General features: G+C 39.2%; 1 protein-coding gene across 5 annotated transcripts in view; it reads right to left on the bottom strand.

The window, feature by feature from the left end:
- Window positions 1–7558, bottom strand: part of itprid1 (ITPR interacting domain containing 1) — a 32790-nt gene extending 25232 nt beyond the window's left edge. The window contains exons 1-6 of one of the 5 annotated variants that reach the window (XM_051682355.1): window positions 7453–7558; window positions 7247–7339; window positions 4481–4866; window positions 4110–4158; window positions 3877–3914; window positions 3198–3254 (exon numbers count right to left, since the gene is read on the bottom strand). In XM_051682355.1, the coding sequence (XP_051538315.1) occupies window positions 3198–3254; window positions 3877–3914; window positions 4110–4158; window positions 4481–4601 (265 nt within the window). In that variant the 5' untranslated portion in view covers window positions 4602–4866; window positions 7247–7339; window positions 7453–7558. Of the gene's footprint in view, window positions 1–3197; window positions 3255–3876; window positions 3915–4109; window positions 4159–4480; window positions 4867–7246; window positions 7340–7452 lie in introns of those variants that run through there. The other 4 variants (XM_051682357.1, XM_051682356.1, XM_051682358.1 and 1 more) reach the window with 4 other exon arrangements.
- Between the last annotated feature and the right edge of the window lie 6474 nt (window positions 7559–14032).

Here is a 14032-nt window from a genome sequence, read left to right as displayed (position 1 = left end):
CCTCGGACTAGATAAGTGCCCTTTTTGCAAGAAAATTTTATATTTTAGTTTTTAAATTTAGCCAATGGCATCAATTCTTAATTAAAAGCATGTTGTAATGCCCGACAACTGCATTTGAGTTCTAATTCTGTGAGACTGCACGAGCCCCTGCACCTCCCTATTCGACTTCCCGTGTCATAGCCACCACAGTTAAAGCACACAAATCGAGCGCCTTGCGGATCAGCATCTACGTCTCTCTGACCTGACTTCATTTGTGACAGCCAGGTAACGATAGTGTTTGCCCTAAGCTTCGGCATTGTTTGTCACTGTTGTGAAATTAAACCACTATTAAAACATCTCAATACAGCCAGACTAACTTGGGCATTAGCCCTCCATTAAGCTCAACAATAAGCAAGCTAGTCTGGCGTTGGCGTAAAAAAAGTGTTGTGACGCCGTCATCAATGAAAAACGAGTAAACTCCGGTAGGCTAGTTCCTTTGTCAGGCAATTGAAACAAATAAATATGCATTATGTGGTTAATAGTCAATCATATTTGGATATCAGAAACGTTAGCCGACCTGTCACTTGTCACAAGAAAATGTGCAAATATATGATTCGTCCACTGCGTACATGATCATACTGATTAGCAACAGCTTTAAGATATAGCCTAGTAAATTATCGATTCTTACTCCTGTGACACAAAATGTACTGGTAATTGTAGGCAAGCCAACTGATTGTCATTTCAATACAATAGTCCAGGGCCTTTACAAGCTCAGATTTGAAAGTTTAACAGTTCATCTAATTTTAATTTTAAAAGCAGGAGAGTGATCCTGCTCCCTTCACCTCAGTACACAGAACGCACTTAGCCTAATTGTTGCAACTGAGCATAGGCCTACTTTGTAGAGTGGAGGGTAGATTGGTTGGTTTATTATTTTATTTATTCACAGAACATCCTTTTTCAATTTTATGTAAAGATTTCTTGATTTTGAATGGTTATTTATTTTATAGACCACTAAAGCATGCACAATGTGGCATTGATTTCTTTGTTGTTGCCTGTTCTTGTGATAAATGTAGAAATAGTGAATGCTAAAGACCATCATCTGTCTGTGTGAATTGATAATTTTGTAGAAATCTGTTGAGAATTAAACATTTGCATGAGTGTATGGGTATTGAAATAAAAAAAACAAAAAATTAGTAAAATAAGTGCTATTGTAAGTAACTTTTTTTTATTATAAATAATTATGAGAGCGGTGCCCTTTTATTTCGCTTGAGCATCTGCCCCCCCAAAATGTCTGTGCATGGCCCTGGTCTGCTCTATCAGTTTTAGGGCAGAATTATAATAATAATAATCCTTACAAATACAATAATGTTTCAGCACTTCGGGCTTGAATCCCTAATCAACCCCTAGGACATGAAAGTGCCCAAAGTTGAAGAAACGCCCAGCTCAATATATTTTTCACTATTTGGGAATTTGTGATGGATATAAGTGCCCAGGTATGATTTGATGAATGATCAGGCATAATACCCATGCAAGATGTTGGTTTAGGAAAATAAGCTAGGCTCAATTGATCAGGATCCCCTTATAAGAAGGCATCAAGGCCCATTGTGTCCCTGACATCATGCCAAAGTCTTTTGTAGAGTTGTTTATGAGAGGACAAGAACATCAAATACAACAAGGAAGTATATGAGGAGCAAGTATAAAGGGAGCCAGCTGGTACATGATGGTTGTGCGGTATGTGTAAACCTCACTCCCATGGCCTCAAGAGGTGCACTAGTGACTGACGCTAGAGCCTGTAGACTTTAGCCTCCTCGTTAGCACGCCTCGGAGCGGGTTGAGCGGGACCGGTTACACATGTATAACATCCTTTTTGATCCTGAAACAACTTTTATGTCAAACAATCAGTGCCCTAACCCTAAACCCAAGGATGTAACCTAATCTTCAACAATGGTATGTTGAAGATTAAATGAAGAAAAAGGACTAAATGTAAAAATGTAATTGATTGACCACTATTCTAAACTGGATGAGCCACATTCAAAGCAGTTGTAAAACAGCCAATATATGACCAAAAGCACCTACTGTACACTCTAAATCAAAGGGAAACAAGTTAAAAAGAACATTTTTGAACTCTTAACTCAAAAATCTGACTGGTTGATAGAAATGCTGTTTCAAGACTAACAAGAAGGTTGATCCAGGAACATGCCATCCTTCTTGGGTAAATCATGTTAAACTAACAAGTATGTCTTTCTCCCTTTTATCTAGTCTTTATCTGTTTTGCAAGACTGGAATCCAAACAGCAGCAGGTGAACTTTCTACAAATGTTCCGTGACGCAGCTCCGCTTGATGTCCCCTAAAGCAGGATACAGCAGCGACTGGCTTGTCTCACTTTCTGCCCGTGCTCACATGGAGAGGTTTGCCATATTTAAAATCCAGACTTGGCACAATCATTTAGAATCGTCGAGACTTGGCCCGCTGCTGCTTCACAAACATAGAAATGTCCATACGCCACTAGTGATGCCAATACAGATATCTAGAGACAAAGGTGGTTGATTGCTGGTATTATACCGATATATAGCCTACATTAAAACTGAGAGCAAATGAGATTGATGAAATAAAATGAACACTTATTTCACCAGATATATCTGACTGTGAATTTGGTGACAGTAGATCGAAAGTTCTTCAGCTAAAATCGGTCTGTGCTTATCAAAACTTTAACCAAAGTCCCCTGGTGGCCGAAGCTGGAAGTGTTTTTGAACGTATGGGCACCTGTGAGCTCCACGTGGGTGAAATATCCAGAGTGATGCCAAAAGTAAGTTGTTTTTAGTTGTAATTCATGTAATACAGGAATACGTAACTGTCAGTGGATTAAAAATGTAAACTTAAGAGGGAAAATGCACTCTCCGAATGGCACTCATCATTGATTATGTAAACATGATTACTTCCTGGTTTCAAAGGGACTAGAAACCATCTCTCCAAGGCTGTTTGCGAAATACGCCATCAGTAGCACCACAGGAAAAGGCATTCTCAGCAGAATGGGATGGACACTTATGTAATAATTGATATATCTGCTGAGTAATTGCCCTAGTAAATAAATCTGTCTATTATTAGTCAGCACCGCCTCTGGACATATCCACGATTAATTGCTTGTGTGTTAAAACACAGTCCTTTTTAAGCAAGGTATTTGGTTTAACTGAACAGCAATACAACCAGGGAATGTTTACCTTCCACTCCCAGTGCCAGATCATCTTCTGCACTCCTGTTTCTCCTTATAGGCTTCACTGTAAACAAAGCAAAAGATTAAAATACAGTATTTACAAAGCTGACCAAATAATGAAATTCACAGGAACCAATTCACACCCTCAGGTCACCTGTCAATAGGGCATCTTTTTAAAGTTACAAATTAAAATAACTGTATACTGTATATTCGCAGTGCAAATCGAATCCTATCAGTATCTCAGTTATATAATCCAGGGCACTACACTGTAAACCAGGTGGCATATCTCCACTGAGCTCCAGTGTTAAATGGGTGTTCACAGAATTGCTTTGCATATTATTTGAAGACCACATTTATCAAGCTACATTCCACTGAATTTAAATTTATAACGCGCGACTATAAAACGACACATATGCACATACATAAATATAAAGTGTTTGCCCCCCCGCCAAAAAAAAAAAACAAAATATATCTCAGCTTCTGAACTGAACAATTTTATAACAACAGATTATTAAAATATTTAATTCAACATATGCTAAAGGTTTGATTACAACAACAGTACGTTTTATTATTAGTGTATTCTAAAACAATAATAATTGCATATATATTTTATATACTCCATGCAAATCACATAAGCTCTTTTTTTTTTTTTTTTTTGTCAAAATTGCAGTGACGTGTAATCTTACTTGCCATCTCCATGGCAACGTCTGGTTTTGCATCATCCCTAAACAAAGAAGTCAAACTCTATTAGTGGCCAAATCACTATGAGAAAAAAGCTGTAAAGAAAACAATGTCGGAAGAAATGCAAAACACAACATCAACACAATGACAGAGCATCCAGCTAGCTGGGTTTTAAAGAGTGTTTTATCTCCCATCTCAAATTAAGCCACACTAAAAGAGACATGAAAGCAGCTCTTACTTGGGGACTGACGTAAGCCAGCACTGTACAATGTCTTCGTCACAGTTCCCTGTTCAAAATAAACAAGTCCAATCGTTAAAACGTTCGATCTGGTTCCACTCCATGCCTCATATACCATCTTCTTATAGTTCAGTTTGCTAAAGTCACTTCAGTAAAAAGAGTTTACTTGCTATAGTCTCCTCTAAACCAATGTTTCCCAAACTATTTTGATTTATGTGATCCCAAATCCCCAAATTAATAAGGCTCAAGTTTAAACTTAAAACTGATTTTATGCTGGATATAATTCTGCATAATCATTAATATAAAAAATATATATAGATTAATCATGATTATTTATTGCAAACATCTCAGATGATTATAAAGATACATACTTGTGTTAGTATTGATAATTTTATCAATCTCAGAATTATTCGTCCTGCTCCATCTATTCCATGAAGCCCGTAGGATTGCTCTTCTGTCTGCCAACAAATCTGTAGCCATCACTGTGGACATCCCCAACCAAACATCCAACAAAGTAGCAGGCACCTCAATATGAGGTCATCTCTTTAAGGCAAAACGTTGGAAGATGCAAATGTATTTAATCCCAGCTCACAACACTCGGGTCAGAATAAAGACACTTTTTTGCCTTATTTAAAGTGTGAGTGAGTGGCTTCCAGGCCCTTGTGTTTATCAGCAATGAACAGTTGGAACTGCTTGAAGGAACAGTCAGTCCCAAATCTTGTATGAAGGTTACAGATAGCCTTGTGACGAGCTCTATCTAATGCACAATAACAAAAAGTTGATGTATGCATGTATGTAGAAAAAAAAGATAGCACAAGCACACTCCTCAAACAAAACATTTTGCAACAAGAAGTTTGTTAGGTATGAAATGATAAATATTTTCCAAATGTTTTTGGGGCAACTTATATATGTAACTACTGTATATATTAAAATTACATTATTTTTTGTTTTAAAGTATATGGGTCACTTATTATTTTTATAGATATTTAAAAATTTTTTATGAAAATTATCATTTTTTTCAGGTCATATGGAGTAAACCTAAGAAAACTTCTTTACATTTGTGACTCAAATATTCATGATATTTGAATTTGTTTTTTTTTCCTCATGAAAAATATGTTTGAAAACTTTGGAAATGAATGATTACATTCACATGTATTCAAAGTGCAAGGAAAGCATTTTAATACCTTTCACTTGATGGTTACACCAGTTTTATTTTTTTTTAAGTCCTTAAATGCTTTTCAAAAATTGTATGAAACCAACATGGACACAAATATAAAATTTCTTCATAAATGCGGTTTACACCATATTTTAAAAAGATTTCTCACTTTTATTATCCCAGACAACTTTATTTGTCAACAACCCACATATATATATATATATATATATATACACACACACACACACACACACACACACACACACACACACACACACTGGCAGCCAAAAGATTGGAATAATGTACAGATTTTGCTCTTATGGAAAGAAATTGGTACTTTTATTCACCAAAATTGCATTCAACTGATCACAATGTATAGTCCGGACATTAATAACATGAAAGATTACTATTACAGTTTGAAAAAAAATGTCAGAACTTCTTAAACTTCTTCAAAGAGCTCTCATCAAAAAATCCTCCACGTGCAGCAATGACAGCTTTGCAGATCTTTGGCATTCTAGCTGTCAGTTTGTCCAGATACTCAGGTGACATTTCACCCCACGCTTCCTGTAGCACTTGCCATAGATGTGACTGTCTTGTCGGGCACTTCTCACACACCTTACAGTCTAGCTGATCCCACAAAAGCTCAATGGGGTTAAGATCCATAACACTCTTTTCCAATTATCTGTTGTCCAATGTCTGTGTTTCTTTGCACACTCTGAACTTTTCTTTTTGTTTTTCTGTTTCAAAAGTGGCTTTTTCTTTGCAATTCTTCCCATAAGGCCTGCACCCCTGAGTCTTCTCTTTACTGTTGTACATGAAACTGGTGTTGAGCGGGTAGCATTGAATGAAGCTGTCAGCTGAGGACATGTGAGGCGTCTATTTCTCAAACTAGAGTCTCTGATGTACTTATCCTCTTGTTTAGTTGTACATCTGGCCTTCCACATCTCTTTCTGTCCTTGTTAGAGTCAGTTGTCCTTTGTCTTTGAAGACTGTAGTGTACACCTTTGTATGAAATCTTCAGTTTTTTGGCGATTTCAAGCATTGTATAGCCTTCATTCCTCAAAACAATGATTGACTGATGAATTTCTAGAGAAAGCTGTTTCTTTTTTGGCATTTCTGACTTAATTTTGACTTTAAGACATGCCAGTCTATTGCATACTGGGGCAACTCAAAAACAAACACAATGTTAAGCTTCGTTTAACGAACCAAATAGCTTTCAGCTGTGTTTGATATAATGGCAAGTGATTTTCTAGTACCAAATTATCAATTTAGCATGATTACTCAAGGATAAAGTGTTGTAGTGATGGCTGCTGGAAATGGGGTCTGTCTAGATTTGATCAAAAATGAGTACTTATTTGCTTCCGAAACAGCAAAATCTGTACATTATTCCAAACTTTTGTCCACCAGTGTGTGTGTGTATATATATATATATATATATATATATATATTAGTTTATAATTTTATTTGTAATGTATAAAGCAGTCCAACTTTATAAACTTTACTGTCTCTTTCAATATTATGATATTATAATATATATCACAATACTTACTAGTCAATATATATATATATATATATATATATATAGCACGACAGTCTTATTATATAGCCTACCAGAGTTTAATATTTCGGGAAAGGTCCAGAAGCTAGCTCTTCACAGAGACACCACAAACCTGCTACTAACTTCAACTTCTATATAATGTAGACAGCATTAAAACACACCACTTTACAATCCACTGTCATAAAAATGCAAGAAAAAAAACATACACAAAGATTTAACGAAACACTCATTTATCGAACTGCAACATATTGTAAATGCACAACATAAGGCAGCACGTTTTGTAACAAATGTCGAATTTAACAGTGTTGCGGTCAGCAAAGACTAAAGTACTATTTAATTTACACTGTAAACCAACAAAACATCCATCACCTGCCGCTTTACACCGCAACACAAGCATCAAATGTTAATCAAACCAAAACTCACCTGCACTTTTGAGGAGAATGTTCAAAACGATCACTGAACTAACCTCTCACACGACGAAAGTTTTTACTCTACTTATCTCTTTATCAACCAGGGCTAAAAAAAGAAAGAAAAAAAAAAAAAAGAAACACTGTTTCTAATGTGGTCCACATTTGGCGGAATAAAACAGAAGGCATATGTAAATAAATGAGAAGGAAAACAACACCCACCAAAACACACGCTGTGTAAACGCGCAGTCGCGCACTGCTGTGATAGTACATTTGCATTTAATGTGTCAGAAAGAGGAATTAGGCGCTTTTCATGCGTGCAGAAACATGATATCAGTTGCCTAACCTGTTGAAAGGAAATGTGTGGAATTTCAAAATACTTTGTTTCCACCTCTCACCTCTTAACTGAGTGTGAGGGGGACTAAAAGAGTCCTGAAAAGATGTTGTCTTACATAGGCTATTATGTCAATATAGGTGAATAAACTCACCGAATCCAAATTGTAGAATGAAAATAGGAGTAAGTGACTTTTTTTTAAAATTACTGATAAGGAACCGCGAGTTAGCTAAAACTGCAGTTCTGATGTTGAACCGCTAGATGTCACTAAAAGACTCATTCAAATCCTGTCGTAAACCAGTGAATAATGAATTCCACCGCGCATTATTAAGCTATAAAAATGTTTGGCAATTTTACCCAAAAGACTGGGGGATAAAAGGTGGAAACTATATTATTTTTCTGTGTGAATTTATATTCTGTGCTTACTATGGACCAGGAAACTCTTCACAAACAACAAGGTGACTGGCACAAATTTGGCTGCATAATGCATATTTAGCAGAGCACAGTTTATTGAATCTTGGCTTTGACTTCATTTATACGTTGGTGAAATAAACCCATCCACTTTTCAGCATAAAGTTGATCTTGAGCAGCAAAAATGTACAACTAAAAATTTTATATAAACAAGCATTTTTTTTACTGTCTGTCGTCATAGCATATTTGAAGAATTCTTCTTTGCAACACTTTGTAATAACTTTAAGTCATAAACAAATACTAATGCTAAGTTCATTCACATTTAAATATGAATATATGCATGACTATAGGCTGTATGAATCAAAGTTTCATTACAACTACCGAGTGGCTCTTTAGATGTGCTTTAAATTGTTTGAATTTCATTGCAATAGATTACAACTTGCTAATTTCACATTTCTAGCCATTTTTGTTATTACTTTTAACCAACTGGTCTAGTGGAAGTCCTCATGTTCAGAGAGGTTTTTTTAGTTAAAAATAATAATAATAATAATAATAATAATAATAATAATTATTATTATTTTATTATATATATATAATTTTAAACCTAACAAACATATTTTTGTGAATTTGTTTTTCTTGTGCTTGTCTATCTTTCAGATAAATGCCACTTGGTTTAAAATTTAGTTTCTTAATGCAAAAGCATTCCTACATTTTTAAGTGTACTTGAATTGTCCAAATACTTTTTGGGGCCACTGTAAATGATCTGTTTAAAAATGTTCATGTTAATAAAAATTATTTTATAAGATCTTTTTTTATATATTTTGTGTTTTAAGACATTTTAATCTTGTTTTGAACCATTTTTTGCAGGTACTTAAGAGTGACTTTCCTTGCATACTGTCCACATTCCGAGTGGGATTTGACACATTCCGACAGAGGCAGGCACAGAGCACATCTGGAGCAGACGGGCGTGAAGTGTCTTGCTCCAGGACACAAGAGCAGTTCCCACTTCATACTGTGATGCTTCCCATGACATCACCAAGAGTCTCTTTTTTAAACTTTCTTAAAGCCACCACAAGTGTCCTTGGAGAAAACATAAGAAACCATCTTTTCTTAGAACATATTTAGAAAGATTTGTGTCTGATGTGAATTAAATAAAAGCATAGAGTAATCATGTAGTTTTCAATGGGTTTTGTTCATAATTGGAAAACGTTTTCGATGCGACATGAATATTTGAGCAGCCTGCAACAGCTAATTTAATAATTTAACATCTTTTACAGTTACTCGGGCTTCCACACCAATATCTGCCTACAAGAACTGAGTGTAAAGTGTTATTGTTAGTAGAAAGATTTGGAACATGTCACACCACGGTCTGTCCAGCAGAGGGAAACCAAGAGCACAAGACCTTCCACAACTTCCTCCTGATTTCCTGTTCATTATTAGCTCAATGATATCACCTGTGCCAGGCTTGTTAGAGTGTATGTATGTGTATACTGTATATAAGACCTGCTTTTGTTTGTATCTTTGCTCAGTCTTGAGGTTCTTTTGCTTAGGCAGATTTTTGGTAAATGCCTGTCCCTTTTTTGACCTACGTTTAGACTACATTGAAACCTGCTTGTTTGGGAAGTTTGTTTTATGTTATTGGACATTTTTGCCTGCATCAAGCCATTGTGGATCTGTACTTTCTTCAGCCCTGCTTTTGATGCTTGATTTTTTTGTGTTTATTCAAGAAGGACATTGAGTAAAGACTGTTTGTTTTCCTCAAGTCCTGCCTCTTGTGATTCTCTGCAATTTGGGTCCACACAGCTCCATAGCATACCTGGTTAGTGCTACCAGCAACACACTCTGGGTTCGAGCCCCGGTCCTGACAGCAAGACTGAGACACTAATATGTTGGACCCAGCAGAGGATGAACAGATTCATGGAGCCATCAGCAAACAAGGGGTTTTGCTTGGAACACACGAGACACAGCTTCAGAGGCTGACGGACACTGTGAACCAGACTGGGGAGTCCCTGCAACAACTACAAGCACGCTTGCCTCAAGAAACTGTGGTAGTACCGGCCCCAGATCCTCCACCACTAGCTGCACCCAGGAAGCCAAGATCCCAGCCCCTCAGCACTATGATGGGAAGCCTGGTACCTGCAAGGGTTTCCTGACTCAAGTGTCTCTCATATTTGCAATCTTCTGCCTTTGCTACTGAGAAGGCTAAGATTGCATACTTAATCTCCCTGTTGTGTAATTGTGCACTGGATTGGGCCTCAACCCTCTGGAGACAACAGTCCCCCATTTGCTCAGATCTAAAGGGGTTCACAGAGACTCTTCAACAAGTGTTTGACCATCCAGTCAGTGGCCGTGAGGCAGCAAGTTTACTAGACCTGTGTCAGGGGCATCAATCCGTGGCTGATTATGCCACTGAATTCCGTACTCTGGCGTCTGAGAGTAAATGGGATTCAGAGGCTCTTGTCTCAACATTCTACCGTGGCCTTTCTGGAGATGTAAATGATGAACTAGCTAGTAGAGCCTGGGGTTCAAGTCTGGAGGAACTCATAACCTTGGCCATCCGCATTGATAACCGTATTCGTGAATGGAGAAGAGAACGTTGCACTCCTGAGTCATGCCCATGTTACCACCCACTAATGCTCCCGATGTTGCCGATCTCAACCAACAGACAGAAGGAGAACCAATGCAGCTGGGCAGAACCCGCCTATCACCTAAGGAGAGAGAGAGAGAGGTGCATAAGAGAAGGTCGTGTTTCTACTGTGGGGGGTCTGGTCACATGCACTCTGCTTGCCCTGAATTAGCATTAAAAACCAAGGCTCACTAGGGGTGTGGGGACCTTAGCGAGTGGGACTGCGCAATTTGACACTCCCCACTCCCGTTTACTGTTGTCAGCTACCCTTACTAGGTGGGATACTAAGGAGAGGACAACTACATTGAAAGCATTTGGGGATTCAGGGGCAGCTGACAATTTTTTGGACATTGAACTGGCAAAGAAGATGTGTATACCCTATTAGACTTGTCCCTCATCCTGGAAAGTTGAAGCCCTGGATGGCAGACCTATTGGATCTGGAATGATCAAATTTAGAACAGTTCCTCAGCGTTTAACCATTGAAGCGAACCACCATGAAACAATCTCCTTTTATCTTATCGAACCTTCCAGAGAACCCCTTATCCTGGGTTACCCCTGGTTGCGGCTTCACAACCCTCAATTTTCTTGGGCCTCGGGAACTCTTTTCCATTGGGGCTCTGCGTGTAAGGACACCTGCACCTCTCCTACTTCCTCTGTGGCTGGGAGTAAATAAATTCTGGCAGCAGTTGAAAAGGTGAGTGTTTGTTCCTTGAATAATCCACTAGATCTGCCACTTATGCCCCCTGAAAACTATGATTTGAGAGAAGTATTTAGCAAACAACGTGCTACCAAGCTACCACCTCATAGACCATACGATTGTGCTATTGACCTTCTTCCTGGCACATTTCCCCTCTCTGTTCCAGAAACTAAGGCCATGAATGAATATATTGAGGATGCTTTAAGGACTGGCTTCATTCGCCCCTCAACTTCACCAGCTAGTGCTGGGTTATTTTTTGTCCCTAAGAAAGATGGTAGCCTTAGGCCTTGCATAGACTATCGTGGGCTCAATAAAATAACTTAAGAATCGCTACCCTCTCCCGCTCATGTCATACGCTTTTGAACTGCTTCAGTAAGCTAATATTTTTTCAAAATTAGATCTGCGGAGTGCATACAACTTGGTACGCATAAAGGAGGGTGATGAATGGAAGACCACCTTCAGTACCCCGACTGGCCACTGGGAGAACCAAGTCATGCCCTTTGGGTTAGCTAATGCCCCAGCAGTGTTTCAGGCCTTCTTCAATGATGTCTTGAGGGAAATGTTGAATCGTTTTGTGTTTGTCTATCTAGACGACATATTAATCTTCTGAAACTCTCTACAGAAATACATTCACCATATCTGACAGGTTCTGAAGAAGCTACTTGAGTCATCTTTTCATAAAGCTTAAAGTATAATTTCCATGTGTCCCAAGTCTCATTCCTAGGTTATGTTGTCTCTCAAGTAGGCCTCCAGAAGGAACCAAGGAAGTTATCTGCCATCACCAACTGGCCCCTGCCAAAAACACTGAAGCAGGTACAGAGATTTCTTGGCTTTGCCAATTTCTATAGGAAGTTTATTCATAACTTCAGCACAATTGCAGCACCCATTTCTGCTCTTACTAAGGGTTCACCCACTCGTATTCACTGGACTGCTGAAGCCCTGATGTCTTTCGGCAGATTAAAGAAACTGTTCTCCTCTGCCCCAATCTTGGTACACCCAGACCGTGAATTACCTATTAATTGGATGCGTCTGAAGTGGGAGTAGGAGCAGTGCTCTCTCAGAGATCAGTCACAGATAACAAAGTTCATCCATGTTCCTTCTTTTCCAGAAGCCTGTCTTTAGCAGAAAGAAATTACGATGTGGGTAACCGAGAACTCCTAGCTGTAAACTTGCACTGGAAGAGTGGCGCCACTGGCTGAAGGGATCCAAGCATCCTTTCACTGTGAGGACAGACCACAAGAACCTGTCCTATCTACAGCAGGCAAAGCACCTTAACCCTCGGCAGGCTAGGTGGGCTCTCTTTTTTTACCCATTTCAATTTTGTGATCTCTTACAGATCTGGATCAAAGAATGTTAAGGCTGAGGCCTTGTCACGCCAGTATGATTGTTCCCAGAAGGACCGTTCCCCAGAATTCATCATTCCTAGAGACTGCATCCTGGCACCTGTTTGCCGGTCCATTGAAGATACTGTCCGTGAGGCGCTACATGGCACACACATTCCAGATATGGTTCCAACAGGATGCTTTGTCCCCAAGAAAGTAAGATCTGAGGTCCTTCAGTGGGACCATGCCTCTCTCCTTGCTAGACATTCGGGAATAGAGAGGACATTGGATTTTATTCAAACACGGTTTTGGTGGCCAGAGATGTCAAGAGAGGTCCGATCTTTCGTGCAAGCCTGCCCAGTCTGCGCTCAACAGAAGTCGTCTAATCAGCATCCTGCTGGTCCTCTACATCCCTTGCACATCTCACAATGTCCCTGGTCTCATATATCCATGGATTTTTCACTGGTTTGCCAGTATCTGAAGGTAACACTGTTGTCCTGGTGGCGGTGGACTGCTTCTCTAAAGCTGCACATTTCATTCCTTTACCTAAACTTCCTTCTGCTAGAGAAACCGCTGATATTGTTCTTCAAAATGTTGTAAGGATCCATGGAATTTCAGTGAACATTGTTACTGATTGGGGTCCCCAGTTTATGTCTCGTTATTGGAAAGCATTCTGGTCTCTATGTGGCTCTTCTGTCAGTCACTCTTCAGGTTTCCACCCTCAGTCAAATGGCCAAACAGAACGGGTAAATCAGGAATTGGAGAAATACCTTTGCTGCTTCACATCCCATCAGCCATCCTCCTGGATTCGGTTCCTGGTTTGGGCAGAGCTGGCACACAACACCTTACGCAGCTCCTCCACTGGTTTATCACCATTCAAGTGTCAATTCGGGTTCAAGCCACTGTTGTTCTTCAGTCAAGAAATAGAGGTTGGAGTCCCAAAGTGCTGAAAGTTTCATTGAACGATGCAGAAGGTCATGGAAAAGGGTTCACTTAGCCTTGAAACGTGCTTCAACTCGCTACAAGAAGCATGCTGACAAGAAAAGGAGGGTGACCCCGCACTTTAGAGTAGGACAAAGGGTCTGGCTCTCAGCTAAAGACTTACCGTTAAGAGTCAAATCAAAAAAATTTGCCCCATGATTTATTGGCCCATTCAGAATCACCCAACAGGTCAACCCTGTTACATACCAGCTTCTCCTACCTAGATCCATGAGAGTAAGACCTACTCTTCATGTTTCTCAACTGAAACCTGTAGTAATCTCTCCTTTGTCTTCCCCAGCTTCCCCCCCCCCCCCCATATTACAGAAGGTGGCCCCACGTATACAGTGCGGAGGCTGTTAGATTCAAGACGTTGCGGCCGTGGTTTTCACTACCTGATCGACTGGGAGGGATATGGGCCTGAGGAGCGTACC

This window comes from Myxocyprinus asiaticus, chromosome 41 (assembly GCF_019703515.2).
Source record: "Myxocyprinus asiaticus isolate MX2 ecotype Aquarium Trade chromosome 41, UBuf_Myxa_2, whole genome shotgun sequence".
In the NCBI taxonomy this organism is placed as follows: Eukaryota; Metazoa; Chordata; class Actinopteri; order Cypriniformes; family Catostomidae; genus Myxocyprinus; species Myxocyprinus asiaticus.
Note: the sequence above shows the minus strand (reverse complement) of the source record. Positions and strands in the feature narration are given on the sequence as shown.